Source organism: Corythoichthys intestinalis, chromosome 6 (assembly GCF_030265065.1).
Source record: "Corythoichthys intestinalis isolate RoL2023-P3 chromosome 6, ASM3026506v1, whole genome shotgun sequence".
NCBI classification, from domain to species: Eukaryota; Metazoa; Chordata; class Actinopteri; order Syngnathiformes; family Syngnathidae; genus Corythoichthys; species Corythoichthys intestinalis.
This window is the reverse complement of record NC_080400.1, coordinates 50,234,346-50,260,038: the sequence shown is the minus strand read 5'-3', so window position 1 is coordinate 50,260,038 and position 25,693 is coordinate 50,234,346. Positions and strand designations below refer to the sequence as shown.

At 39.7% G+C, this 25,693-nt stretch overlaps 1 protein-coding gene across 1 annotated transcript in view; it reads left to right on the top strand.

Annotated features, from left to right (window-relative positions):
• baz1b (bromodomain adjacent to zinc finger domain, 1B) overlaps nt 1-23,851 on the top strand; it is a 29,761-nt gene extending 5,910 nt beyond the window's left edge. Inside the window, exons 3-21 of the mRNA XM_057839412.1 lie at nt 795-939; nt 1,089-1,281; nt 2,023-2,144; nt 2,271-2,468; nt 2,537-2,722; nt 4,322-5,633; nt 5,705-5,854; nt 5,956-6,094; nt 6,178-6,308; nt 6,422-6,533; nt 6,615-6,713; nt 6,862-7,039; nt 12,142-12,324; nt 12,508-12,655; nt 12,815-12,962; nt 17,028-17,137; nt 18,643-18,770; nt 20,786-20,892; nt 21,546-23,851. Of these exons, the coding sequence (XP_057695395.1) occupies nt 795-939; nt 1,089-1,281; nt 2,023-2,144; nt 2,271-2,468; nt 2,537-2,722; nt 4,322-5,633; nt 5,705-5,854; nt 5,956-6,094; nt 6,178-6,308; nt 6,422-6,533; nt 6,615-6,713; nt 6,862-7,039; nt 12,142-12,324; nt 12,508-12,655; nt 12,815-12,962; nt 17,028-17,137; nt 18,643-18,770; nt 20,786-20,892; nt 21,546-22,173 (4,417 nt within the window). The 3' untranslated portion in view covers nt 22,174-23,851. The remainder of the gene's footprint in view (nt 1-794; nt 940-1,088; nt 1,282-2,022; nt 2,145-2,270; nt 2,469-2,536; nt 2,723-4,321; nt 5,634-5,704; nt 5,855-5,955; nt 6,095-6,177; nt 6,309-6,421; nt 6,534-6,614; nt 6,714-6,861; nt 7,040-12,141; nt 12,325-12,507; nt 12,656-12,814; nt 12,963-17,027; nt 17,138-18,642; nt 18,771-20,785; nt 20,893-21,545) is intronic.
• The last annotated feature ends 1,842 nt before the right edge of the window (nt 23,852-25,693 follow it).

Below are 25,693 nucleotides of genomic sequence, written 5' to 3'. Positions count from 1 at the left end.
CAAGATTGTTATTTGTCATGACCATGCCATTTATTTAGCAATTGGGGAAAATACTTGGATAAAAAGAATATCCTGTAAAAATATCGAAGTAAAGGGACAGGAACAATGACATTTTGCCGCTCTCTTCGTCGCGTTTTCCTCGTTGTGAATAGTTCCCCCTCGATGGGCTGATTGGTCCTTCTCAAGCCATTTATATAGCTATTGGAGAAAAATACTTGGATAAAAAGAATATCCTGTAAAAATATTGGAGTAGAGAGACTGAAACAATGACATTTTGCGGCTCTCTTCGTCGCGTTTTCCTCGTTCTGAACAATTCCCCCTCAATGGGCTGAATTGTAAAACCGATGAGCCCAGTCTACCGCTGACGTCATCCACCTGTTGGGGACGCTAAAGCCCTATAATGGTAGGCGTGGCTAACCGGCAGATTAAAAGACTAATTTGTCGTCATCTGCGCGTTGCTAAATTGTTGTATATAGTCGAATCGTCTCAAAATATGATTCTAATTCACATAATAATGCCATTTAAGACTTTTTTTCTGGTGTCATATGCTCTTTAAGGGTAGGAAAAAAACTGGCACAAGATTAATCTCAACAAAATGTGGAAATCAAATTAATTATTAAATGGCGTTCATAAAAATGTTGTAGTGCATGGAACTTTTTCAGCAGCCTCATTTTTAGACTTTTGCAGAATTTGACAAAACTGGTAATTGTAGAATGTAATGTTGGTAAACAATATATAATATATATTATTGTTTATTTCTAAAGTGCTAACTTTTACGCTTATCATCTACACAGGCTTCAGGAGGAATATCCTCACTGGTTTGAGAAGCCTATCCTGGAGATGGTCCACCACAATACAGTGTCTTTGGACAAACTGGTTGAAATGGCCTGGGTAGAAATCCTCACCAAGTATGCTGTTGGTGAAGAGTGTGACTTTATGGTCAGTTAAATTTTTTTTTTTTTTATCTACAATTATTATTAGTAGGTTTTGTAACCTCACTCTTCGTAAGTGTAAATTGTTAAATTCATTGTTCTGCATAATTCATGTGATCAAGCTTGATAGATGCTTTCTAACATTTTCGAATTCAGGTGAGCCAAGACAAAAGTTTACGAGCGAAGGTGGTAAAAATTCATCCCCTTGAGCACTCTGAGGGAGAAGCTGGAGAGAAGAAGCTCGAAGGTGCCTGTGATTCGCCATCTAGTGACAAAGAGAACACCAGTCAAGAGAACCAGACGAAGGAACCTGCCCTTAGAGAGGAGGAAAACAGGAGAGAATGTCTCAGTGAGTTTTAGCCATAGCAATTGAACACATCGAAAACGGCATGTTTGCATCGGGACTATATATTATCGCTGTTGGGGGAAAGTCCAAAAGGGTTCCTGCGAGTATAAAAGTATCAGAAGGCAATAAATTCAGTTATTATTTTTAAAGGCTTCTTTTGACATTAAAAAGGCTTACATTTTCATTTACATTTTCAAAAGCCTTAAAAATGCAAACACAAATACATTTTATTTTAGTTTTATTTACCAGTTCCTGTGTAATATTACCTGTTATTTACCAGTTCCTGTGTAATATTCACCAGTTTCTGTGTAATATGTGACATGAAACAGTTTAAAAAGAAGACTGCACGGAAAAACAACAAAGCAAACCAAGTTCTTGCCATCAGATATTTTTTCCAGACATATTTCTAAGTCCTGTAATCTAACCAACCCTCCCAACTGAATGTTTGTCATAGTCGATGGCAATGAATGAGTTAAGGATCAAAACAATTGTCCTATTTTAAAGTATCCACATTAACATGTCTTCCAGCGTTTTTTTTTTAAAATAGACTGTAACACTGAAACATGAGCATTTATCGAACAGTGAATGAATTCATTAATATAACGTTTTGAGTTTATAGAGCTGTGATTTTTAGGTGTTCATTTTCAAGCATACCACAGGTTGCTATGCATGTTTTTGCAGGTAATTCTCTCTCATAACTTGGTGCCTAGTTAGTGAGATTTTTTTTAAAAAAAATTCTATTAGGTGATAGAGCACGGCGTTCACCAAGAAAACTTCCCACTGCCATAAAGGAAGAAAAGAAGAGGTCACCAATTCCCAAGTTCCTTCCTCATAAGTATGACGTCAAGCTCGTCAATGAAGACAAGGTTTGATTTTTTTTTTAAATTATCATATTGTGCTTTTTGGAAGCTTATTAACTACTATTAACTCATCAACAATGTTTTGGTCTTATTTTAGTGTTTAAGTTAAATTATTTTTGACCAATGCCACAGGTGGTCAGTGATGTGCCAGCAGAGAGTCTTTTCAGAACAGAGCGTCCTCCAACAAAAGAGATCATCCGCTACTTCATCCGACACTATGCACAGAGGTTGGGTATGGGGGAGAGTGCACCCTGGGTGGTTGAAGATGACCTGGTGAAGAAGTTTAATCTGCCCAGTAAATTCAGTGACTTTCTTCTTGATCCCTACAAGGTGTGGTATTGGTATTTTTTTTTCTTACACTATTGGGAAAATCAATTGATACTCCTGTTTAACTTTAGTTTCTAGCTGGGAATCCTTCCGCCAAACGCAAAAGCTTGACCTCTGCTGATGGTAAAGCTAGAAAGAAGCAGAAGACTGCTGGCACAGGAGAGGACTCGGGGAATGAAAAGGGGGAGAAGAAAAATAAAAGCAAGAAAGATGCTATCGGGAAGCCTCTTAGTCCCACCATCTGGGGTCACGTGCAGGTAGGCCCAATTGGGTGCAAACATTGACATGGTGTAATCAAGTAGTAAAAGCCTTAAAGTGCATGTGACACGAAAAAGCATGTTTATTTCATAATGCACGCGGTATTTTATGCCCCTGAATGATATGGACCGCTTGGATGTGTGTGGAAGCGATCGCTATTTTTAGTTTTTTTGAATCCCGCGCCATGAAAATGAGTGACCTCCGGCTTTAGTCTTGCATTGAGGAGGAGGGCGCTGTGACGTGTACGGTAGAAGACGTCCTCTTCACGCTACAGTGTACTGTTGTGTATGAGGACGAAGGATTGAGCTGATTTTGCGGATTAATACGTTTATTTTTCGCATCACGCCAGCCAAACGGCTGCAGAAAAATCATTCTGTATGAGGGAAAGGCGTATGCGCCTTTTTGGAGTTTCAGAAGGTTCCCATTCACCGTGGATATTTACTGTGGGACCATTGGACTTACGAGGAAGTGAGTAAACATCTTGTTTTGTATTATGTCAAATGCGAATACAGCGATTTCAAAGTAAACACTACAAACTTCCTTTAAATAAAGGACTACTTACGTTTGATCATTGATAGGCATGTAAAAAGCTCTCCTCATGCTCATTAGCAGAACGTTAGCTGCACAACAACTCCAGCCACCCTCCTCCGGGGAACGAACTGTAAATTGCTCTCCGCCGGGCGGTTTGCCGATCCGCAAAGACAATCGACAACCGGGTCGTCATGTCAAATAATCCAGGCTAGTTATGTGTGATTTCCGCTTCGAAGACTTTGAAACATCCCTCGGTTCGGGTTAGCATGTCGGCTAGCTGTCACGCCTTCTGGTTTGTTTGCATTCTCCGAAGCTGGGGAAGGGAAATGAGTGACATTTGTCCGATTTAGGTGTCATAAAATATCGTTCGGGAGGTGCGACAGTAAAGGTGAAGCGAACAGTTTTGACCATTATGGAGTAATTTTGCAATGTCGTCCTGAATAAATGCATTTTTATTATTTCATATTCCATTCAGCACAAGACTGTTATTTGTCATGACCATGCCATTTATTTAGCAATTGGGGAAAATACTTTGATAAAAAGAATATCCTGTAAAAATATTGAAGTAAAGAGACAGAAACAATGACATTTTGCCGCTCTCTTCGTCACGTTTTCCTCGTTGTGAATAGTTCCCCCTCGACGGGCTGACTGGTCCTTCTCAAGCCCTTTATATAGCTATTGGGGAAAAATACTTGAATAAAAACAATATCCTGTAAAAATATTGGAGTAGAGAGACTGAAACAATGACATTTTGCGGCACTCTTCGTTGCATTTTCCTCGTTCTGAATAATTCCCCCTCAATGGGCTGAATAGTAAAACCGATGAGCCCAGTCTACCGCTGACGTCATCCACCTGTTGGGGACGCTAAAGCCCTATAATGGTAGGCGTGGCTAACCGGCAGATTAAAAGACTAATTTCTCGTCATCTGCGCTTTGATAAGTTGTTGTATATAGTCGAATCTTCTCAAAATATGATTCTAATTCACATAATAATGCCATTTAAGACTTTTTTTCTCGTGTCGTATGCTCTTTAATGGGCTTGTGTCCTTTGCTTTTTGTCTCTCATAGAAAATAAAAATGAATGGTTCGCCATTAAATGTAAAGAACTCTGCAACACCCAAGAAGGGAGACGCTAAAAACTCAGGTATTTGCAGTCCAAAATCTTTTAAAAAATCTAGAGACAAGAAAGATGGAAACAGAACTGGAAAAGGTGGTAATAAAAATATTCTTAAAGCTTCTAGAAAAGATGCAAAAGCAAGTCCCAAGACATCAAAAATGAAGCAGATGACCCTGCTGCATCTTGCTAAGAGCCCTGCTGCAGGCAGCCCCAAAAAAAGAGCCCGGAGTAGTAGTAGCTCAGGCACTCCTAAATTGGGGAAGCCATTACATCCAATGGCTCTCCACCTTCTTCGTTACTACAAGGAAAACAAGGGTAAAGAGGACAAAAAGAGTGTTTTGTCGTCCCTCATCTCAAAGGCTGCAAAGGCCTTGTCACCAGACGATCGTGGCAGATTACCTGATGAGTTGAAAGAGCTGGTGGAAAAACGCTGGGAGAGACTGGAGCAAAAGAAACGCTGGGAAGCCATGAGTGAAGAGGAACGAAAAGAAGAAATGAAGAGGAGGCGTAATGATCTCAAAGAGAAACTTCGGGAAAAGGCCAAGGAGCGTCGCGAGAAGGAGATGCAAATCCGTCTTGAGCAGTCACGCAGATTCGAGGACCAGGAGATAAAAGGTGGCAAGACCCTGCCGACATTTAAACTTGTTGACATGCCCGAGGGGCTGCCCAACACCCTATTTGGGGATGTCGCGATGGTTGTGGAGTTCCTTCACTGTTATGCTGGCCTCCTAATGCCAGATGACAAGTATCCCATCACATCCATGGCTTTGATGGAATCGTTGGCCGGAGTACGCTCAGGTTACCACTACCTTAACCGTGTTTTGGTGGTGCTGCTTCAGACACTCCTTCAAGATGAGCTTGCAGAAGGGTACAGTGAACTTGATATCCCCTTATCTGAGATCCCCCTTACCTCCCACTCTGTGTCAGAGCTTGCGAGACTGTGTTTGCGTCCTTTTGACGCTCAAGGTGAGGAGAGTGGCCAAGGGTCTGTGGACCTGGGCATGAATGGCTTTGATGACGTTGTGACCAGCGAATTCCTGGAGAAGCTTGAAACTGTAGAGGTGTTTGAGCTTGACCCTGAAGAAAAGGTTAGCCTGCTTGTTGCACTGTGTCACCGCATCCTTATGACATACTCTGTGGAAGACCACGTCGATGGCATGCAGCAACGGACCGCTGAACTGTGGAAGGAGCGCATAGCAATGCTTAAAGAGGTCAATCGCAAGAAGGCTGAGAAGAAGAAGCAAAAAGAGACTGAGGGCAAAGGTAATTGGAATCATTAAAATACTCATTTTGCAAGTTTGTTGCTTATAAAACATGTCTTCTCATGGTCCAAGATGATAAGAAAAAAAAGGATGACCCAAAAAAGGAGATCAAGAAAGAAATCAAGATAGAGCTGGTGGACATGATCAGCTCAGTCAAGAGCAGGCAGCTGATGAGCATACAAGCCAAGAGAGAAAGAGAAGAAATGGACAAACAGAACAAAGGTGAACCTTACATACATTATATTGATATCATTCAAATTAGCCAAATCTGTAATTACTATTTGATTTGACGACTAATTTGTTTCTGAATTGTAATCCTAAAGAACGCATGGAGGTGGCCGCTGAAGAAGAGCGAATGCGTAGGCAGAGAGCTACTGCGGAAAAGAATTTTCAGGAGGGTATAACAAAAGCCAAACTAGTCTTACGAAGAACTCCATTGGGAACAGACAGGAATCATAACAGGTTAGTTAAGTGAATTCAACTCGAATAATAGAGCCTCATTTACTTTGGAAAATAATGTACAAAGTAATTTCTTCTCTGTCCAGATACTGGTTTTTCTCTGATGTTATACCTGGACTGTACATTGAAAAGGGCTGGGTACATGATAGTATCGACTACAGTTACACTCCAAATGTAGAAAAAACAACTGAGCCTGATGTGGACGATGAAGACGATGGTACGGATGGCGCTGCACAACAAGAAAATATTTTTATGTGTAAAATTCTGCTTGTTTTTTTCTCACCGAATAAGCATTTTGTTGAGTTTTATATTATAAAAATGCTTTTCTAGGTGCTGATGATGATGGGAGTATTGATGATATGAATAATGATGAACCTCAGTCAGGAGCAGTAACAGATGTTTGTATAGAAACGACAACTCCTAAACAGGGACAAAATCTCTGGTTTGTGTTTGCATTCATCTTTCTAAACCCTTTGGTTTGAGATCACAGATCCACCTTCTGATCAATTTACATTGCCAACAGGTTCATATGCGACAGTCCTGCTGAACTAGAAGTACTGGTGGACAGTCTTCACCCTCATGGAGTTAGAGAAAGTGAACTTAAGGCAAAGATAGAGAGCAGGTAAATAAATGAATGCATGCAAAAGTTGATGTATATATATTTTATTTCTACCCTAATTCTATTTTTAGACAGTATCTTGGTCCATGAGTCCTTTTAAGTATTTGAGCCAATAGCAGTGGAAGTAACTATGTTCCTGATATCCTTGTAGTTACCAGGACATCATACACTCCATTAATTTGATCCGAAAGGACAAAGTGGTCCCCAGAGTCTCTGATGTGGACAAGGAGCTGCTAAAATATTTACGCACTGATATTCAGGAAATAGCGTCACGCCTCTTGAAGGGTGGCCTGGGCTACTTTGATGAAGACAAGGACATTGAAGAGGAGGTGAGCAATTGTTGTTGTTGTTTTTTTTTTAGGTATTGTTGTTTAAGTATTGTTTTTTGTGCAGATGTTCTTGCAGCTGCAATAGAAATTGTAGTATTTATATTAAGTACATTTCTGCAATTATGTTGTATTTGCAAATATAGTTAAAATTCTGGAGGCACAGTCCCCAATTGAGTAACAGTATCACGATGCAAGAAATGAAACAAACTTGTTGGCAGTTGAATTGCTAACACCATGTAACGCATATTTTGTTCCCAGGTTCTAAGTAGTGTTATACCGATACCATTTTTTGGCCCTGATACCAATGCATGGCTTTGCAGCATCGACCGATACCATAAATCCAGTAGATCTGTTTATTGTATACCTGGTATTGGTGACAATAGTTAAATAAACCTTTTGCTCTCAAAGGCCAAAATAGTGCTAAATTCGTGGAACTAAAACATTTATAATACAAGTCCAGCAGTGCGAAAGTAAAAATATAATGAATGCACTGAATAAATGTTTTTAAACCCTGAGTTTTGGCTCTCAAAGGCCAAACAGTGTAACTTTCATGAAATTATAAGTAATAATAATCGACCACAGCATCCTGTTCCTTTATAGCCTCCCTCTCTGTGCACCAGCAGCAACACACTTAGCCACTTAGCTTAGCTTACTTAGCTTACTTTTGCAGCACTTTTGAATTGGCTTGCCACCCGTCCTTTGAAATAAGGAATTATTCCGAATCGGGAATTAAAAGTTGTGCTCCGTGTTGAACCAATACGGAATATATATATATATATATATATATATATATATATATATATATATATATATATATATATATATATATAATATATATATATATATATATATATATATAATATATACATTTCTATGCATTTAAGGAGTTTTGGGCATGTCCCTTTTGTTGGTCGCCTGTACGCCTTTGGGTGGGAGGGGGGAGTATAGGTGCATCAGTAGTTCTAAGTGATATTTCCCAGTTTGTTCCGTCGCATTAACATATAAAAACACTTTTTTTGTTACACAAAAGTTAGGGTTTGTGGTCACAACTTTGAAATTCTATTTTCCGCTTTTTTTTACTGTTGTACTTTCTGATGCTTGTATACACTCACCGGCCACTTTATTAGGTACACCATGCTAGTAACAGGTTGGACCCCCTTTTGCCTTCAGAACTGCCTCAATTCTTCGTGGCATAGATTCAACAAGGTGCTGGAAGCATTCCTCAGAGTTTGGTCCATATTGACATGATGGCATCACACAGTTGGTGCAGATTTGTCGGCTGCACATCCATGATGCGAATCTCCGTTCCACCGCATTCCAAAGATGCTCTATTGGATTGAGATCTGGTGACTGTGGAGGCCATTTGAGTACAGTGAACTCATTGTCATGTTCAAGAAACCAGTCTGAGATGATTCCAGCTTTATGACATGGCATATTATCCTGCTGAAAGTAGCCATCAGAAGTTTGGTACATTGTGGTCATAAAGGGATGGACATGGTCAGCAACAATACTCAGGTAGGCTGTGGCGTTCCAAAGATGCTTCAATTGGTACCAAGGGGCCCAAAGAGTGCCAAGAAAATATTCACCACATCATTACACCACCACCACCAGCCTGAACTGATGATACAAGGCAGGATGGGTCCATGCTTTCATGTTGTTGATGCCAAATTCTGACCCTACCATCCGAATGTCGCAGCAGAAATCGAGACTCATCGGACCAGGCAACGTTTTTCCAATCTTCTATTGTCCAATTTCGATGAGCTTGTGCAAATTGTAGCCTCAGTTTCCTGTTCTTAGTTGAAAGGAGTGGCACCCGGCGTGGTCCTCTGCTGCTGTAGCCCATGTGCCTCAAAGTTCGACGTACTGTGCGTTAGGGCTGGGCGATATGGCCTTAAACATGTATCACGATAAATTGAGCAGATTTATCTCGATAACGATAAATGACGATAAATTCGCCCAAGCATACTGTTATATAATTTGAAAATCTGAATCAATGCATGAAATACAGATTAACTGTTTGTTGTTGATTTACCAGCATTCAATTTCATATACTGTATTTAACAATTGTACATGCAGTCTAAACATTTTACAGTTTATAAAAATGTATTGTAAGCAATAAGAATTCAAGTATGAACACTTATAACAGCGTGTATGACTTGAACAATGTACATTATCAAAACCAATATGTCTGTGCAAACATGTCATTGTAACACAAATGACTTGCAGCTTGAACAGTACACTTCAAAAAGACAACTTATTGTTAATGGCTGCTGTGACATAATTATTAAATACAAGTGTTTACTTTATGGTTTCAGGCCCCCCCCCCCCCCCCCCCCGTTCATTTTTTAATAAATGCACGCAAAAATGAACCCCCAAACAAACAGAGAGACACACACACACATTAAAGCTATATAAAGATTTTATGATAGCAATAATGACACAGAAATAAGCACATACAGAAAAATAGCTGGGGCCATTTCTCGGTCATTATAAGTTTCGCCGTTGGATTGTACTTTATACTGAATGCTTTACCATCACAAAAGCTATCAGAGGAATCACACACAGACAGATACAAAATAACGCCACATAGTAGTTGCTAGATGCTGTCCGTGCCCAATCCACTCATTAAATTCAGCCGTTTCGACAAAGTTAGAGCCGCTATCCGACTCCATCACATTCATTTGTAGCGTTAGCCGCTAGCTAGCGTTAGCCTGGCTACCAGTAGAAAGCACTGAAAGCACCATCTCTGGAAATCGTGAGAACAAGGGAGGACAGCGGGTGAAAGCCCGTCTGGATGCCACCACGAGTCTACTAAATGTCGGGTGAAAGTTTGGTGAACCTCCCTTAAGCCACACTCCATCACGTTTTGCTTGTAGCGTTAGCTGCTAGTGTTAGCTTACCAGGCTTTTGTTTGATTGGCTTCTTGATGATCACGTGACTTTCTACGTAAGCCCATTGACTGCTTTCTTAAAGGGGAATGAACATAAACGAACAACACAGAATCAAAGCGGGATGAAAAGACTATATTTTCTTGTTTTATCAATTTACCGAATTTACCGACATGGTCAAAATTACGTCGGTCATCGTTAAGAATTTCGGAGACGGTAAATTTTCGGTTTACCGCCCTGCTCTACTGTGCGTTCAGAGATGCTCTTCTGCCTACCTTGGTTGTAACGGGTGGTTATATTTGAGTTACTGTTGCCTTTCTATCAGCTCAAACCAGTCTGGCCATTCTCCTCTGACCTCTGGCATCAACAAGGCATTTTCGCCCACAGAACTGGAGCTCACTGGATATTTTTTCTTTTTCGGACCATTCTCTGTAAACCCTAGAGATGGTTGTGCATGAAAATCCCAGTAGATCAGTTGTGTCTGAAATACTCAGACCAGCCCTTCTGGCACCAACAACCATGCTACGTTCAAAGTCACTCAAATCACCCAATACTGATGCTCGGTTTGAACTACAGGAGATTGTCTTAAACCATGTCTACATGCCTAAATGCACTGACTTGCCGCCATGTGATTGGCTGATTAGAAATTAAGTGTTAACGAGCAGTTGGACAGGTGTACCTAATAAAGTGGCCGGTGAGTGTATATATACAGTATATATATAATATATAATGGTACCTCGACATACGATCGCTTCGGCACACCATCTTTTCGACATCAGACAACATGCTCAAAATACGACAACATGACAGCACCGCAGACGGACGCATCGCAGATTTTCTTGTGAGAGAAATCAACACAGGTTAAAAAAGGTTGGTATACGTTGTGAAACAAGGAAAAAGGTTAGGCTTACCATTGAAATGAAGATGCAAATAATAGAAAAATATGAGCGTGCGTTGCGCATCCTTCAACTGGCTCAACAATACAGCCGTAGAATGTCTACGATCTCCACGGTCCTCCGACGACCACTGTTCGCCAGTCTTTATAAGTTAAGGTGACAATTTCTATTGTTGTAACATTGCTAAAGAAATCGCTAGCTTTGTCAGTTTTTTATCATTTATTTCAGAACTTATCCAACACAGAACACCTACTGTCCCCCACAGTACGGTGTTCTCAACAAAACATTAAAAGTGAAAAGTAAAGTCTTAACCGCACCTCTGTCACGTCAGCCACGCGTTGAAGTACAGCAAAAAACGTCCACCACATTGGAACCAAATTAGTTACATTATTACTGGAATTATTAGTATTATAATATTATTGTTCCGATTTTTATTCAGAACTTATTTTGCTAGGTGTAATTGCCATTTGTAATAGTACCAGCAGTATTTGTTAAGGATTCAGTGTAGGTTTTTGGGGTGTGGAATGAATTAATGGAATTACAGTATATATTGTATTCTTATGAAAAAAATCCTGCTCGACATACAATACAACCATTTCGACTCATATACAAGGTCCTGGAACGAATTAACTTCGTATGTAGAGGTACCACTGTATGTATGTATGTATGTACTGTATGTATGTATATATCTAATACATATATTTACATTTCCCTCATTTTGTTAGTTTGACCTGAAACACAAAGAAATGACATTTAACAAATATTTTCTGCATAACAAGGACGTCAAATCGGAAATTTTGAATATAGCCTATAATTTTAGCAACACCCAGCTTTTACCTTTTTGGTGTTACTTTTTCATTTAGTTTGGATCCAAGCAACACAAATGAAATGATTACAAGCCAGGAACAAAATTGTATCTTTTTTTTCTGTAACATGGTGTAATTGAAGAGGTTTGAAAGCAGCTGGGGCATTTGCTTATTTTCCGTAAATGTAAAAGAATATGGTTAATTTTTTTTGTTTGGACATGATTACGTAATCCGTTACATGCACTTGGTACAAGCATGGTTATGACTGTCGACTGAATATTCTTTACTTGTGGGCCTTTATTTGGCCAGCTGGAAGCTAATTGGCGATTTCTGTGGCCACCTACAACTGTTTAAATATATTTACTGCAACTAAAACTGATAGAACTGTATTCTATTGTCTTCTAATTTCAATCAACTCTCTGGCTTCTATGTGCCCTAACCTTTATGATGATCCAATTTTGCACAATTTACCCGTCATTGAGTTAACTGACTGTTGCATCATCTATACACAGCTGGAAGAAATGAGCAACTTGAAAGAATTAGGAGAGTCCATCATCAACATTCAGGCATGTGTGATCAAGAAGTTCTTACAAGGCTTCATGGCCCCCAAGCAGAAAATGAAGAAAAAGCAAGTTGGAGAAGAAAACAAAGCAGAAGAGGTGGATGAGGAAAAGAAACTGGTTGAAGAGGCCAAGGTAAGAGAATTGGTTAAAATAGAGAAGGAAACATGTTTGAGTCAGAATGAGATAACTCATCCAAGCTGTCTGAAACCTGGCTAGGTGTCATGTATAGGCATGTAAAATAAGCAAACGTCTACTATTTTTCAACATACTACCCCACAATGACCTGTCATATGACCCCCGACTGCAACCCTTCAGGTTGCAACAGCAATCGAGAAGTGGAAGACTGCTATCCGTGAGGCCCAGACCTTCTCTCGCATGCACGTGCTGCTGGGAATGTTAGAAGCCTGCATCAAGTGGGACATGTCTGCAGAAAATGCCCGTTGTAAAGTTTGTCGGAAAAAAGGTACAAACAACAATTCCACCTCAAAACCTGCTTATTGTGAATGCAAACAACTCTCTGTAAGAGAACATAGAGTAAAATATAGTCATTCGCTATTAAATTAAAATTATTGATTTTTGAAGCTATCTTATTAAAAAGAAATATTATTTGAAACCCTCTCAGGTGATGACGAGAAACTTATCCTCTGTGACGAATGCAACAAGGCCTTCCATCTTTTCTGCTTGAGACCAGTGCTGCACCGCATCCCTGAAGGCGAGTGGTCGTGCACAGCCTGTCAGCCCACAGTGGCAAGACGGGGAACACGGTCGAGGTAAGCGTTCTTAGTGAGTGGTGACCGGTGGTGTTTTCGTCAGTGATGACGACAGCGAAAATATTTAGTCAACACTTTTTTCATGACGATGACGGGACGATAACGGACTAAAATAGTCTTTTGGAAGACTAAAACGAGACAACGAGACAAATCCAAGTTTTCGTCTAACGAGAAAGATAGTTTCCGTCACATGTTCACAATGTGGAACATTTTATGTGTAGTCAGCCTGCATTGTACAGTGTTTCCCATAGGATTTTTTGAAACTGTGGTGGTGGGCCGCATCGGAGTCGGACAGCCTCACCATGTCGTGCCACGGCGAATTTTTTTTTTTCCATTATTTTTTTCAAACCCCAAGAAGAACCATAACAAAGATATATTTGAAATATTTAATTAGCTAGGCTATTGTTATAGCTCTCAGCTATGGTACATGTATGTAAAATGCGTAGCTGATTAGGGCTACGTTACCCTATGTAATAATGCGACTTTTTTTCTCGTAGCAATAGTACGACTTACATCTCGTAGTGACTCAGGGTTGGCAACCCAAACTGTTGAAAGAGCCATATTTGACCCCCCCCCCCCCCAAAAAAAAAAAACGGATACAGTATGTCTGGAGCAGCAAAAAATTAAAAGCCTTGTACAAGCCTTATAATTATCGATACTAGCTATATTTGCCTACTATAGAAATGACTAAGTTGGCTAGAAATACATAATTAACCTTCATGATTAAATGTTTATTTTCCCTGCAGTGGATCCTATAGCGCACCACGTGACTACTCTGTTGTACGACGCCACCACAAGTTTAACTTCATTACAATATTAATGAATTGAAAGAATGTTTGTGTCATGTTTGTCCTCCTAGAAATCCTATTAAAACAAAAAATATATTTCCCTCCCCCATCTTTTTCCATTTAAAAAAAAAAAAAAAAAAAGCTCCGAAGCAGCGCTAAAGAGCCGCATGCGGCCCGAGAGCCGCGGGTTTCAGACCACCGTCGTAGTCCCCCTTTTTCCTTTTGATTTGACCCTCATAAGTACTACATTACCACAACAATAACAGTCTTTCTGTCAACTGACCCATTTACAGGACTGGGGGAATTCTAATAGCCGTGTAAAGAGTTTTACTTGATTCGGTGAGAAGGTGAATAGTTTTTTCCCCGTTGTTCGTCAACTAAATTTCCACACAAACGCACATCGAGGTACCATTAACTTAGCAAGGAGAGGTATGAGAGTCATTTTTCGAGTGTCCCAGAGCTCGCGAAATTGGGGGGGTGGGGCGCATTTATCAAAGTTTCGTCAGCCGTAATTGTCTGAAGTTGGCGCGCCGGTGTTGTGCCGAAAAATAGCCACTCCACGCGAAATGACCCCCTGACGGGAGCGCCCACACGTCACTCGTACAAACAGCCTTTTCTTACCAATCGATGGACACGGAAACGACGTTCTTGTACCGTGAATATGTATCATTTTACTCTGCTTGAACTAATAAATATTTTACTGTGACCAACGCTCTGAAAATAGAGCAAGGCTTTATTTTGGGCCCCGCCTCTCCGCGCAAGTTCAATCAAAGTTTGCTTTCCGTCCAAGACGGCCGTCCACCGCTCACTTTCGCCGAAAAGTCCGATCCAAACTAATGTAATGCCCCGGATATGGGGAAGAAGGAGAGAAGTCTGTATTTGCTTACCCACTTGCAAACGAGACTGTGGCGGGCCCAAACGAGACTGTGGCGGGCCGCCACAGTCTCGTTCATTGGTGGGAAACACTGTTGTAGCAGTGTCTGGTTATGATCTGTTGTCTTATCTTGGCCAGGGAGAATACGCAATGTTGGGTTAGCCTTTAGTGGTCTGTGCTGAGTGATCATCACACATTAAAGTGCGTATAACACCAAAAAGCATGTTTATTTCATATTTCACGCGGTGTTTTATGCTCCTGAACGAAATGGACCGCTTGGATGTGTGTGGAAGCAATCGTTTTATATATTCAATTTTTGAAGCCCGCGCAAAGAAAATGAGTTACTTCCGGCTCCAGTCTTGGCTTTAGGACGAATGCGAATGTGACGTCATCCGGGTCAGCATCTCCCAATACAGCATTGCTTTATAGCATGCAAATGGACTGCGGATTCAGCTGATTTTGCGTATTAATTATTTTTCGCATCACGCCAGCCAAACGGCTGTAGACTTTTGTCGCTACTCCAGGGAGAGGCGTGTGAGCCTTTTTGGGTTTCAGAAAGTTCCCGTTCACCCCGAGATTGGCCAAAACAAGTTTGCGACAGCTGTGAGACCATTGGACTTACGAGGAAGTAAGTAAACATTGTGTTTTGTATTATGTCAAATATTGGGATTATGGCACACGTCTTAATACGGAGGTGGCTTGCATTTTGTGACTGCCATGCTCCTTGCCCACCGAAAACACCACTCGGCCGACAACCGGCGGCTTGTCGCACATCCCCCTGCCGGCTGAGCGCTATACTCTGCTTACTGCCCTCTTTGCGTGCCTGATGTCCTGTGGAAATTTTCCACCCGATTAGAAATTGCAACTTTGTGTTAAAAATGGCAGCGAATACAGCGATTACAAAGTAAACTCTACAAACTTTCTTTAAATAAAGGACTATTTACTTACGTTTGATCATGGACAGACAGGTAGAAAAGCTCTCCTCAGACACATCCTGCCATGTTAGATGCGCTCTCACTGTTAACGTCTTCGCCGTGTAGTTAAGCATTAATTTACGCCATATTCGTGTTGACCATGTGGCAGCTACGCGCTCGTCTGACGTCGGCCAGTTTGTCCGGCGGTAATTCTTCAGCTGCATCCCTGACAAACATGCTCTCCTTTCCGCAGCAGGGGACGAGCTGTAACTTGTTCTCCTTCGGGCGGGTTGCTGATCGGCGAAGACGGTCGACAACCCCGCCGCCGTGTGATATGATCCCCGGTAGTTTTGTTTTTGCTTGAAAGCCGAGAATAGACTTTGAAACATCACTCGGTTCGGGTTAGCATGTCGGCTAGTGGTCACGCCTCCTGCTTTGTTTACGCTCTCCTAAGCCGGGGAAGGGAAATGATAAAAAACTCCGGTGGCATAAAATAAAGTTTGGGAGGTGCAAGAAGTGGACAGTTTTGGCCATTATGAAGTAATATTGCCATGCCGTACTCAATAAATGCATTTTTAATGTTTCATATTCCATTTAGCACAAGATTGTTATTTGTCTTGGCCATACAATTGGGGGAAAAAATACTTCGATAAAAAGAATATCCTTTAAAAATATTAGAGTAGAGAGACTGAAACAATGACATTTTGCAGCTCTCTTCGTCACATTTTCCTCGTTCTGAATAATTCCCCCTCAATGGGCTGAATTGTAAATCAGATAAAACCGTGAGCCTGCCGACGTCATCCTCCTGTTGGGGACGCTAGAGCCTTTTAATGGTAGGCGTGGCTAAACGGCAAATTAAAAGACTAATTTCTCATCATCTGCGCTTTGCCAAATTGTTGTATATAGTCGAATCGTCTCAAAATATGATTGTAATTCACATAATAATGCTATTTAAGACTTTTTTTTTTTATCCTGTCGTACGCACTTTAAATGTAACTCGTACCGATAGCATAGCATATCTCTTCAAAATCTCTGGCATCTTTTTTTACTTGCAGTTTGTAGCGTCCAGGTGGGTATAATTAATTGAAAATAATGTACTGTTTTCCTGCTGAGTGTTTATTATCACCAAGTTGGCGTTGTCCGTTTTGACGCTACAATATGCGCTCGTCTGTCAATTTTCATTCGAAATAGTTGGAAACCTTTATTTTTGGAGTAAAATTTTTAAAAAATTTCGGACGAAAACATTTTTAGTAAATGTCGACAAAAACTAGAAGAAATTAGTCGGGTTTTTGTCAACAAAAACTAGACTAAGACAAACACATTGACATGACTAAAATATGACGACTAATAAGTTTTATTGTCCAAAAGACTAAGACGAAAATTAAAAGGGTTGCCAAAAACACCGGTGGTGAATCTTTCCCTTAATTTTGCCAGCGGCACTTAGATAAATGCAATAGGGAATTGTCAGTAATAAAGTTTTGTTCTTTAGGAACTACAAACAAGACAGCGATGAAGAGGAAGATGAGGATGAGTCCGAAGAAGACGACTCTGATGAGGAGGAAGATGATGAGTCTGAATACAAGGCTTTGGGCCACAGTTGTGAGTATCGGAGAAATTAACACTTCATCTTGGTTTTGTCCAAGTCATCTATCTGAGCATGGACTAAAAGGCATTTACTTACTTTATTTTGCATTTGCACCAAAACAGCCCCCAATACTAAGAAAGGCAGACAATTAAAAAAGAGCAATTTTTCAAAGGCAAGGCAAATTTATTTATATAGCACAATTCAATAATCACGAATATAATTTGAAAAAAAAAAAGAATACTCTTGAAATCAGCAATGGAGATAAAGTACAAGAGAAATAGAAAGCAAATATATTGAAATATATAGGCAGTTATGGATATGCAGTGCTAAACAAAAGCGTTTTTAGCCCTGATTTAAAGGAGCTAACAGTTTGAGCATACTTCAGATCTTCAGGTAACTTGTTCCAGAGGTGAGGAGCATAATATCTAAATGCTGCCTCACCCTGCTTGGTTCTTGTTCTTCGAACATACAGGAGACCGGTTCCGGACGACCTTAGGGGTCTAGATGTTTCATAGTAATCTCACAGTCAAGCATGTATTTTGGTCCAAGGCCATTAAGTGTTTTGTAAATGACCAGTAGTATTTTATAGTCCATTCTTTGACTCACTGGGAGCCAGTGTAACGATTTCAAAACCGGTGTAATGTGGTCCAGCTTCCTTGTATTTGTGAGGACTCTGGCTACAGCATTCTGTACTAGCTGCAGCTTCCAGACTGATTTTTTTTTTTTATATAAAGACTTGTAAATATACCGTTGCAATAGTCCAATCTGCTGAAAATGAATGCATACATAAGTTTTTCCATGTCTTGTTGAGGCAGAAGTCCCTTAATTCTGGCTATATTTTTTAGGTGGTAATAAGCAGATATAGTGACAGACTTTAGATGGCTATCAAATTTTAGGTCTGAGTCAATAATTACGCCAAGGTTTCTGACTTGGTTTATAGTGGAGACATTGTGCTAAGGTGCCTGCTTATCTTTGATCTTTCCTTTTTTGGCCCAAAAATGATCACTTCTGTCTTCTCCACATTTAACTGGAGAAAATTCTGGCACATTCATTCATTGATTTGATTAATGCATACACTCAGGGAGACGAAGGGACTATAATCATGTGGGGACACAGAAATGTAGAGTTGTGTGATAGGAGATTCCGTTCCATAATCTGAGATCGGGGAAGCATTAAGTTGTTAAATAAGAGTGGTCCAAGAATTGACCCTTGAGGGACTCCACACGAGAATTTGGTTCGTTCTGACTGATGGTTTCCGATTGACACAAAGAAATCCCTATCGTGTAAATACGATGTGACGATCCACTGAAGAACAGTGTCAGTAAGTCCTACCCACTGTTCCAATCTGCTGAGTAGTATGTTGTGCGCCAAACTTCCTTAAATCTGACCTGCTGTGTAGCGCTGAATAAGACTGGACTTTCAGCATGAATTTTTTTAATCAATCACTGATATATCATCTGCATCATTTTCCCAATAATAATTCATGTATTAATTTTTTCCTCTTGTTTTTTCTTGACAGTGAGGCCACGAAAGAAAAGCAAGCAGGCATTGCCAGTACAGAAAATTAAACCCAAAAAGAAGTCTTCTGCTAGTCAGAATAGCAAACAGAGAACTGGCCTCAGCAGCCCTGCAGACATTGATGAGCTGGTGAGAAAGCAAATTAATCCGATACACATTATATACAAATATATTATTTAAACTATTAATTTGTGACTTGGCATACACATAGCTCAATTCAATAGACTTTATTTATCCCACAGGGAATCCTCAATGTGTAGGTATCAATTTCAAGATTAAAGGTTCACGTTTTCAAATTTCGTATTCTTATTAACACCTCTGTTGTTATAAGCTAAAATTACTCAGGTATTGTTCAAATATTTATACCATTAGCTTGTTGCGATCTGAAGATACTGGTCTCTAATTAGACTATTTTGGTATGCTTCCAAATATACCGGCCTCTGATTTGTCTATTCCTTGCCTGGAGTGCATTGTTGGCAAGGGCGTAGGTTTGGTCTCAACATTGGTAGGGACGATATAACCGCATAACCTGCAAGTACACTTTTTGCTGGGGACAGGACATTAATAAGACCAAACAGCTTGAGTGAACGATGGTCAGGGCTACATTTCTGACTAATATGAACCTAATTAATTGATGGGCGAAATGATCAATGCCAAATAAATCTGTATTGACTTATGTTAACTTTCATATTTATTGGTTCAGGTGATGAACTGTTCGATTCAAACCTTTGCTTTCAAAAATGACTATTTTGAAAACTTCCAGAATAAATGTCTGGATTTTATTAACATTTGAACATAAATTATGTTAACATACACATTAAATACAAACTTGTTAATAATCTCTTAACTATTCAGGAATGCAAAAAATAAACATTTGTCTGAAGACCACTCAACATTGTCTGTCTGGATAAATTAAATAGAAATGTAAAAAAAATTCTTAGACAGGGTATAACAAAAATAAATAAAAATGAAGCCTTCCTTCAGGTAACACTACTGCTTTTGTCCACAAGCACAGCCAAACCCAACAAAAAAATAGATTCGATCGACCTCGATTATGATTAATTTATAACTATCTGAAAAAATGTCTGTATAGACTGCAAATACAAATATTTTTAAATAATGTTGAAAATAAATAAACACATTTTAAATAAATGCAAGTCGTCAGCCAATCAAACGTGAGTTTGAAGGGAAAAAAATGGACCGGCACATTCAGCAAGTAAAAAGGGGTAAATGTAAGTCTGATCATAATGGGAAAAAAAATCACTTAATAATGGTAGGATCAATTCTATCTTTACAACATATGGCAAGACAATCTAAATTACCTACATATACAACTGAACTCCTTATATAATGCAAATGAGGTTGCTTAAAAGTTGGTAGGGACAATTTGAGTATCCAGAAAAGCTGGTAGTTTTATGTCCCCATCCAAACCTACGCCTTGGAATACAAATCCATGGTCGGAAAATACAATATGTGACTCTCTCCACATAAAGGGTTTTTGTACAGATTTTCAATTTAAAAACGGATTAAGAGTTAATGGCTCTTTTGAAGAATGAAGAAGTTGCTGACTGTCTGGATCAGCAGTTGCTGCAAATGCAAAAAATGGACTGGACTGGTTTCCACATATTTCTGTGACGATATTGGACATGAAGCCGGCAATCAGAATTCTGACAATGAAGCTATCTCTGGTCAACATGAAAATTACGCTGACTATTAAATCAATGGGAATAACAGTAATAGTTCAGGTTTGGATATTGAATAATCAAAACCTCTTGGTTGTTGAGTGGTTCAGTTATACTGTTTGAAATTTAATTTTAATAGTTAAATGAAATACAAAAAAAATATTTCATGGCTGATACGTACAATCAACTGCCAAATTTGGCAGTTGTCCAGCATCACTAACATGCTGGTTACCAAGGACAAGTGAAGTGTAGTAGTAAAAATAGAAGTGCCATTTTCCCATTCCGTTTTCAGCTAATTTTGGAAATCCAAAATGCATGTACGGCCCAAATGCAAGACACAATTCCTTAGAGATGAAAAATCGTAGCATTCTCTTTTTGAACATACCAAAAACTGTTTTGCTGAGCCAGGTCACATTGCTGTCGTGTGGTATTCTTAATGTTGTGTATGTGTCATTTGTGAAGGTGCGTCAGAGCTCCCAGTCAGGAGTGCGCAGACAAGCATTGGAGCTGGAAAAGTGTGAGGAAATACTTAAAAAATTGATTAAGTTCCGATACAGCTGGCCTTTCAGGTGAGTGGTTAGAAACACACTTAAAAACCACTAATCTAGCAGATAGACCACCTGAGCTTGACATCAGTAAAAATACACTAGGCAAGGCAAATGTACTTGTACTGCACAAGTCAACACCGGGTATTTCAAAGGGCTTTACTTTACCTGAAAATCAGCAAGATATAATTAAGAAATGGAAATAAGACAAATAAGTCACGATAAAATCGGCAAGACTCAAAACAAAAAAACGAGCGGCAAATAGAAATAAAAACAAATACTGTAAAACTGTACTGCCCAAATTTCACAAAATTTAAGGGGAAAAAAACATACGTGGCAACGAAAAATAATCAGAAGCTGTTCATGTCTTTATATGGGGTATTTACATAGAAATATTACACATACATATTTGATTGATAAAAATTGTCATTATTTAACCAAATAAATATGCATTTATGTGCCAAAGTTGTGTTCTCCCCTTATTCCTATGCTGCGGCATGTCACTTGGGAGAGCCACACACAACAAGTACCACTTGTGTTCTTTGAGGTAGACTGAAACCTTAAAAAAAGTAATCTACTCTACTCTGAACGGCAAATTTGTTGTCTGGAGAGAAACCACACAATGATGCTAAGTTTGTGTGACTTTGTTTGATCTGGCACGGTCTTCTCCTCTATAGGGAACCTGTTTCCACAGAGGAGGCAGAGGACTATCTGGATGTCATTTCGCACCCTATGGATTTCCAGACCATGCAGGGCAAGTTCAGCCAAGGCTTGTATCGCCACGGCCAAGACTTCATAGAGGACATGAAGTTGATCTTCACTAATGCAGAGGAGTACAATAAGGAGGGGAGTACCGTGCTTTCTTGCATGACCAAGACGGAGCAGGCCTTTACAGAGCTGCTCCAGAAGCTGATACCCAGCCTCAGCTACATCCGGCGACACGTGCGCAAGCGCGTCATTCGGGCATCATCCGGCGAGGAAGAAGACGATGAGGAGGAAGAGGAGGAACAGTCACCGCCGCAAAAAAGAGTTCAGACCAGCCAGTCGAACTTAAAGAAAAGCAGAAATAGACGCAGCGTGCAGGATGAGGAGAGTGAGGAGGAAGATGAGGATGACGCCAAAAGAAGAAGTAAGAGGACTGCTTCCAAAGAGGCCGGGAAGGATTGCAGGGAGCAGGATGGTGACGGTGAGCGGGACACTCGTAGAACTCTGCAGCGCCGTGGCCCCACAGTAGAGGAAGGAGTGAGCAGCGAGGATGAAAGGCCGACCCGCCAACGACATTCCAAGAGACAGAAACGCCTGTGAAGCTCACGTAGCTTTTCGTTTCGTTGTCCTACTTCTTTTTGTAGTTCTTGCCCAAATGACTCTTTTCCAAAAGCCAGCAGGGAAAAAAAACCTAACAATGACTCTTGTCATATTGAATTTTTGTTCATATTTTTCAAAAAGGATTTATATTTGTAATATGTAAGTATAAACCGGTGTGTTTTATTTTGCCCCTCTCCTTTAAAAAAAAATGTCATTTCAGAGAAGTCCTTGAAGCTTTTTGACATGTTCCCCTTAAATACTGCTTGGTTGAAATCAGCCTGACTTGATTGATACATGGATGATACATTTTTGGACTTTGTCAGTTTCTGTTTAAAATCTTAGACTCTCAGCATTACTTTTCGTTCCTAGGAAAAAAAATAGTGTAACGGGTTGGTGTTCATGTAGCGAAGATCTATGCACACCAAAGGTGAACTCTGTGAGCATTGTATCATATGATATATGGCAAAGTTCTGATCATCATTTCTGCAGGGGATCTCAGTAAATAGTGAGTTTTGTACAGTAAACCCCCCCCAACCCCACTGGCCAGATGAGGTGTTGTACTTTACTTCTCTAATGTGAGCTTGGAACCAGAGAGCTGACTCAATGTGTCATCATTTTAAACTTGTGTATTGTAGTGGCCTGCCTCTTAAAACAATGCGGTACCGCAAGGTTCTGTCAAGTGCACCACTTTGTGTAAAACGTACAAGCCAGCAACTGCAGGACCACTTTGCTGAAGTAATGTGCATAAACATTTGTAAAACAACAAATGATTTTTCTTTTTATCAATGTGTATTTTTTGAAGAGTTGATATTTTTTGCACATTTTATTTTCGTTTTGTAAGTCCTGTCTGCGTAAATATTGTATTTCTGCAGAGATGTTTGAGTACTTTTTGTATTTTACGTACCTGTCCTGGCCGAATTCGTCACGTGCAGTTATTATGGATCACCTCAGCAACAATTTACAATCAAAAAGCAGCTCCTTAGTGAATTTCTTCATTGAGTCACAAGGTGGCGCTCTTCTTTTTTCTATCAGATAAAATTAGTTTTAAGTATCTGCTGATACTTTTGTAGCCGCATTTTAGTCTAAACATCTTAGAGGGAAGGAAAAATGTTTTGTCACATTACTTTTGATTATTCTGTGCAGGTTTTTTTGGTCACATAACCCGCCGAGACGTTGGTCTTTCTTGTGTCCATCCTGTCATGTATTTTCTTGGTAGCTTTCTTTTTTCATGCCTTAATGTTTGGGTTTTAGTCTCAATATTTGCTCCACTTTCACAACCAGTGAGTGCAATTTGACTGCCCTTCTCCAAGATGGGACCTATTGTCTTTAGCACACACACCTTTTTTTGTTTGTTTCATTTAATGTACATTTATGGTATAGGAAGGTTTCAGGAGAAATGGCGTGTAAAGAGTTTCCAATAAAGGCTATGAGCAAGACTAGGGTTGTCTTTTCTATTTGTCCCATTATGCCAACGTGTTAAGTATTTATAGGGCATTAGACGTCCAATCGCCTGTGGTCATTCGTTGCTAGTCTCTCCCACATACACAAACATCAATGTGTTTTGTGGGACCATAACCATTATACAGTACGTCTGATTTTATTTAATTTTGTTTTTATAAACACGTTTTTAATTTATAATTTCATTTATAAAAAAGGAATACAAATTATTGATAAATACATACAGTGCCGGCCAAAAGTATTGGCACCCCTGTAATTCTGTCAGATAATGCTCAATTTCCCCCAGAAAATGGTAGTAATTTCAAATGTAGTAGTAGTAGTAGTAATGTATTCATTTATTTTGCTTGCAATGAAAAAACACAAAAGAGAATGAAAAAAAAAAAAAAATTACACAAAACTCCAAAAATGGGCCGGACAAAAGTATTGGCACCCTCAGCCTAAAACTTGGTAGCACAACCTGTAGACAAAATAACAGCGAAAAACCGCTTCCGGTATCCATCAATTAGTTTATTAAAATGCTCTGCTGGCATTTTAGACCATTCTTCTTTGGCCAACTGCTCCAGGTTTTTGAGATTTGAAGGGTGCCTTCTCCAAACTGCCATTTTCAGATCTCTCTACAGGTGTTCTATGGGATCCAGGTCTGGACTCATTGCTGGCCACTTTAAAAGTCTCCTGTGCTTTCTCTCAAACCATTTTCTTGTGTGTTTTGGGTCATCGTCCTTCTGGAACACCCATGACCTCTGAGGGAGACCCTGCTTTCTCACACTGGGCATTATGCTGCAAAATTTGTTGGTATTTGTTTCAAACTTCATAATGCCATGCACATGGTCAAGCAGCCCAGTGCCAGAGGTAGCAAAGCAACCCCAAAACATCAGGGAACCTCCGCCATGTTTGACCGTGTTTTCTTTGAAGGCCTCTTTTTTTTCCCCCTGGAAAACTATGTTGATACCTTTTCCCAAAAAGCTTTACTTTTGTCTCATCTGACCAGCGAACATTCTTCCAAAACGTTTTCGGCTTTCTCAGGTAAGTTTTGGGAAACTCCAGCCTGGCTTTTTTATGTCTCTGGGTCAGAAGTGGGGTCTTCCTGGGTATCCTACCAAAGAGCCCTATTTCATTCAGACGCTGACGGATATTACTGGTTCACACTGTTATACAGCAGGAGAGCTTGTTTGGATGTTAGTCGATTTTCTTAATCCACAATCCACACAATCTTTCGCTGAAATCTCTCTTCAATTTTTCTTTTCCGTCCACATGTACGAAGGTTAGCCACAGTGCCATGGGCTTTACACTTATTGATGACACTGTGCACAGTAGACACTGGAACATTCAGGTCTTTGGAGATGGACTTGTACCCTTGAAATAGCCCATGCTTCCTCACAATTTTGATTCTCAAGTCCTCAGACAGTTCTTTGGTCTTCTTTCTCTTCTCCATGCTCAATGTGGTATACACAAGTACACAGGACAGAGGCTGAGTCAACTTTAATCCATTTTGACTGGCTCCAAGTGTGATTTAGTTATTGATACCACCTGTTATGTGCCACAGGTAAGTAACAGGTAACAAATTAGAGAACCCTCAATTTTTCAAAAGGTACCATACTTTTTTCCAGCCCATTTTTGGAGATTTGTGTAAAATCATAATGATTTTATTTTATTTTTTTTTTCATTCTCTTTTGTGTTTTTTCATTGCAAGCAAAATCAATGAAGATATTACTACCAAAGCATTTGTAATTGCAATCATTTTCTGGGATAAATTGAGCATTATCTGACAGAATTACAGAGGTGCCAATACTTTTGGCAAGTAGTGCATGTATATAACAGACCTGTCGTCCGTATATTTTTGAGAAAAAAAAAACACTTGCGCTCCAAATATGTGGCCATCCAATTTTTGAGTCATGTAGGCCTATTACATTAAATGATTATGAAATTATTACGTTTATTACCAAAAATACTCACTTACTGTAGCCTATAAAGAGTTAACTATTGTGTGAGGTTTGAATCTGAATCTACTGAATCTTACTGTGGTTTCCTCCTACGTTTTAGAAAAACATTCAGGTTATCTGTA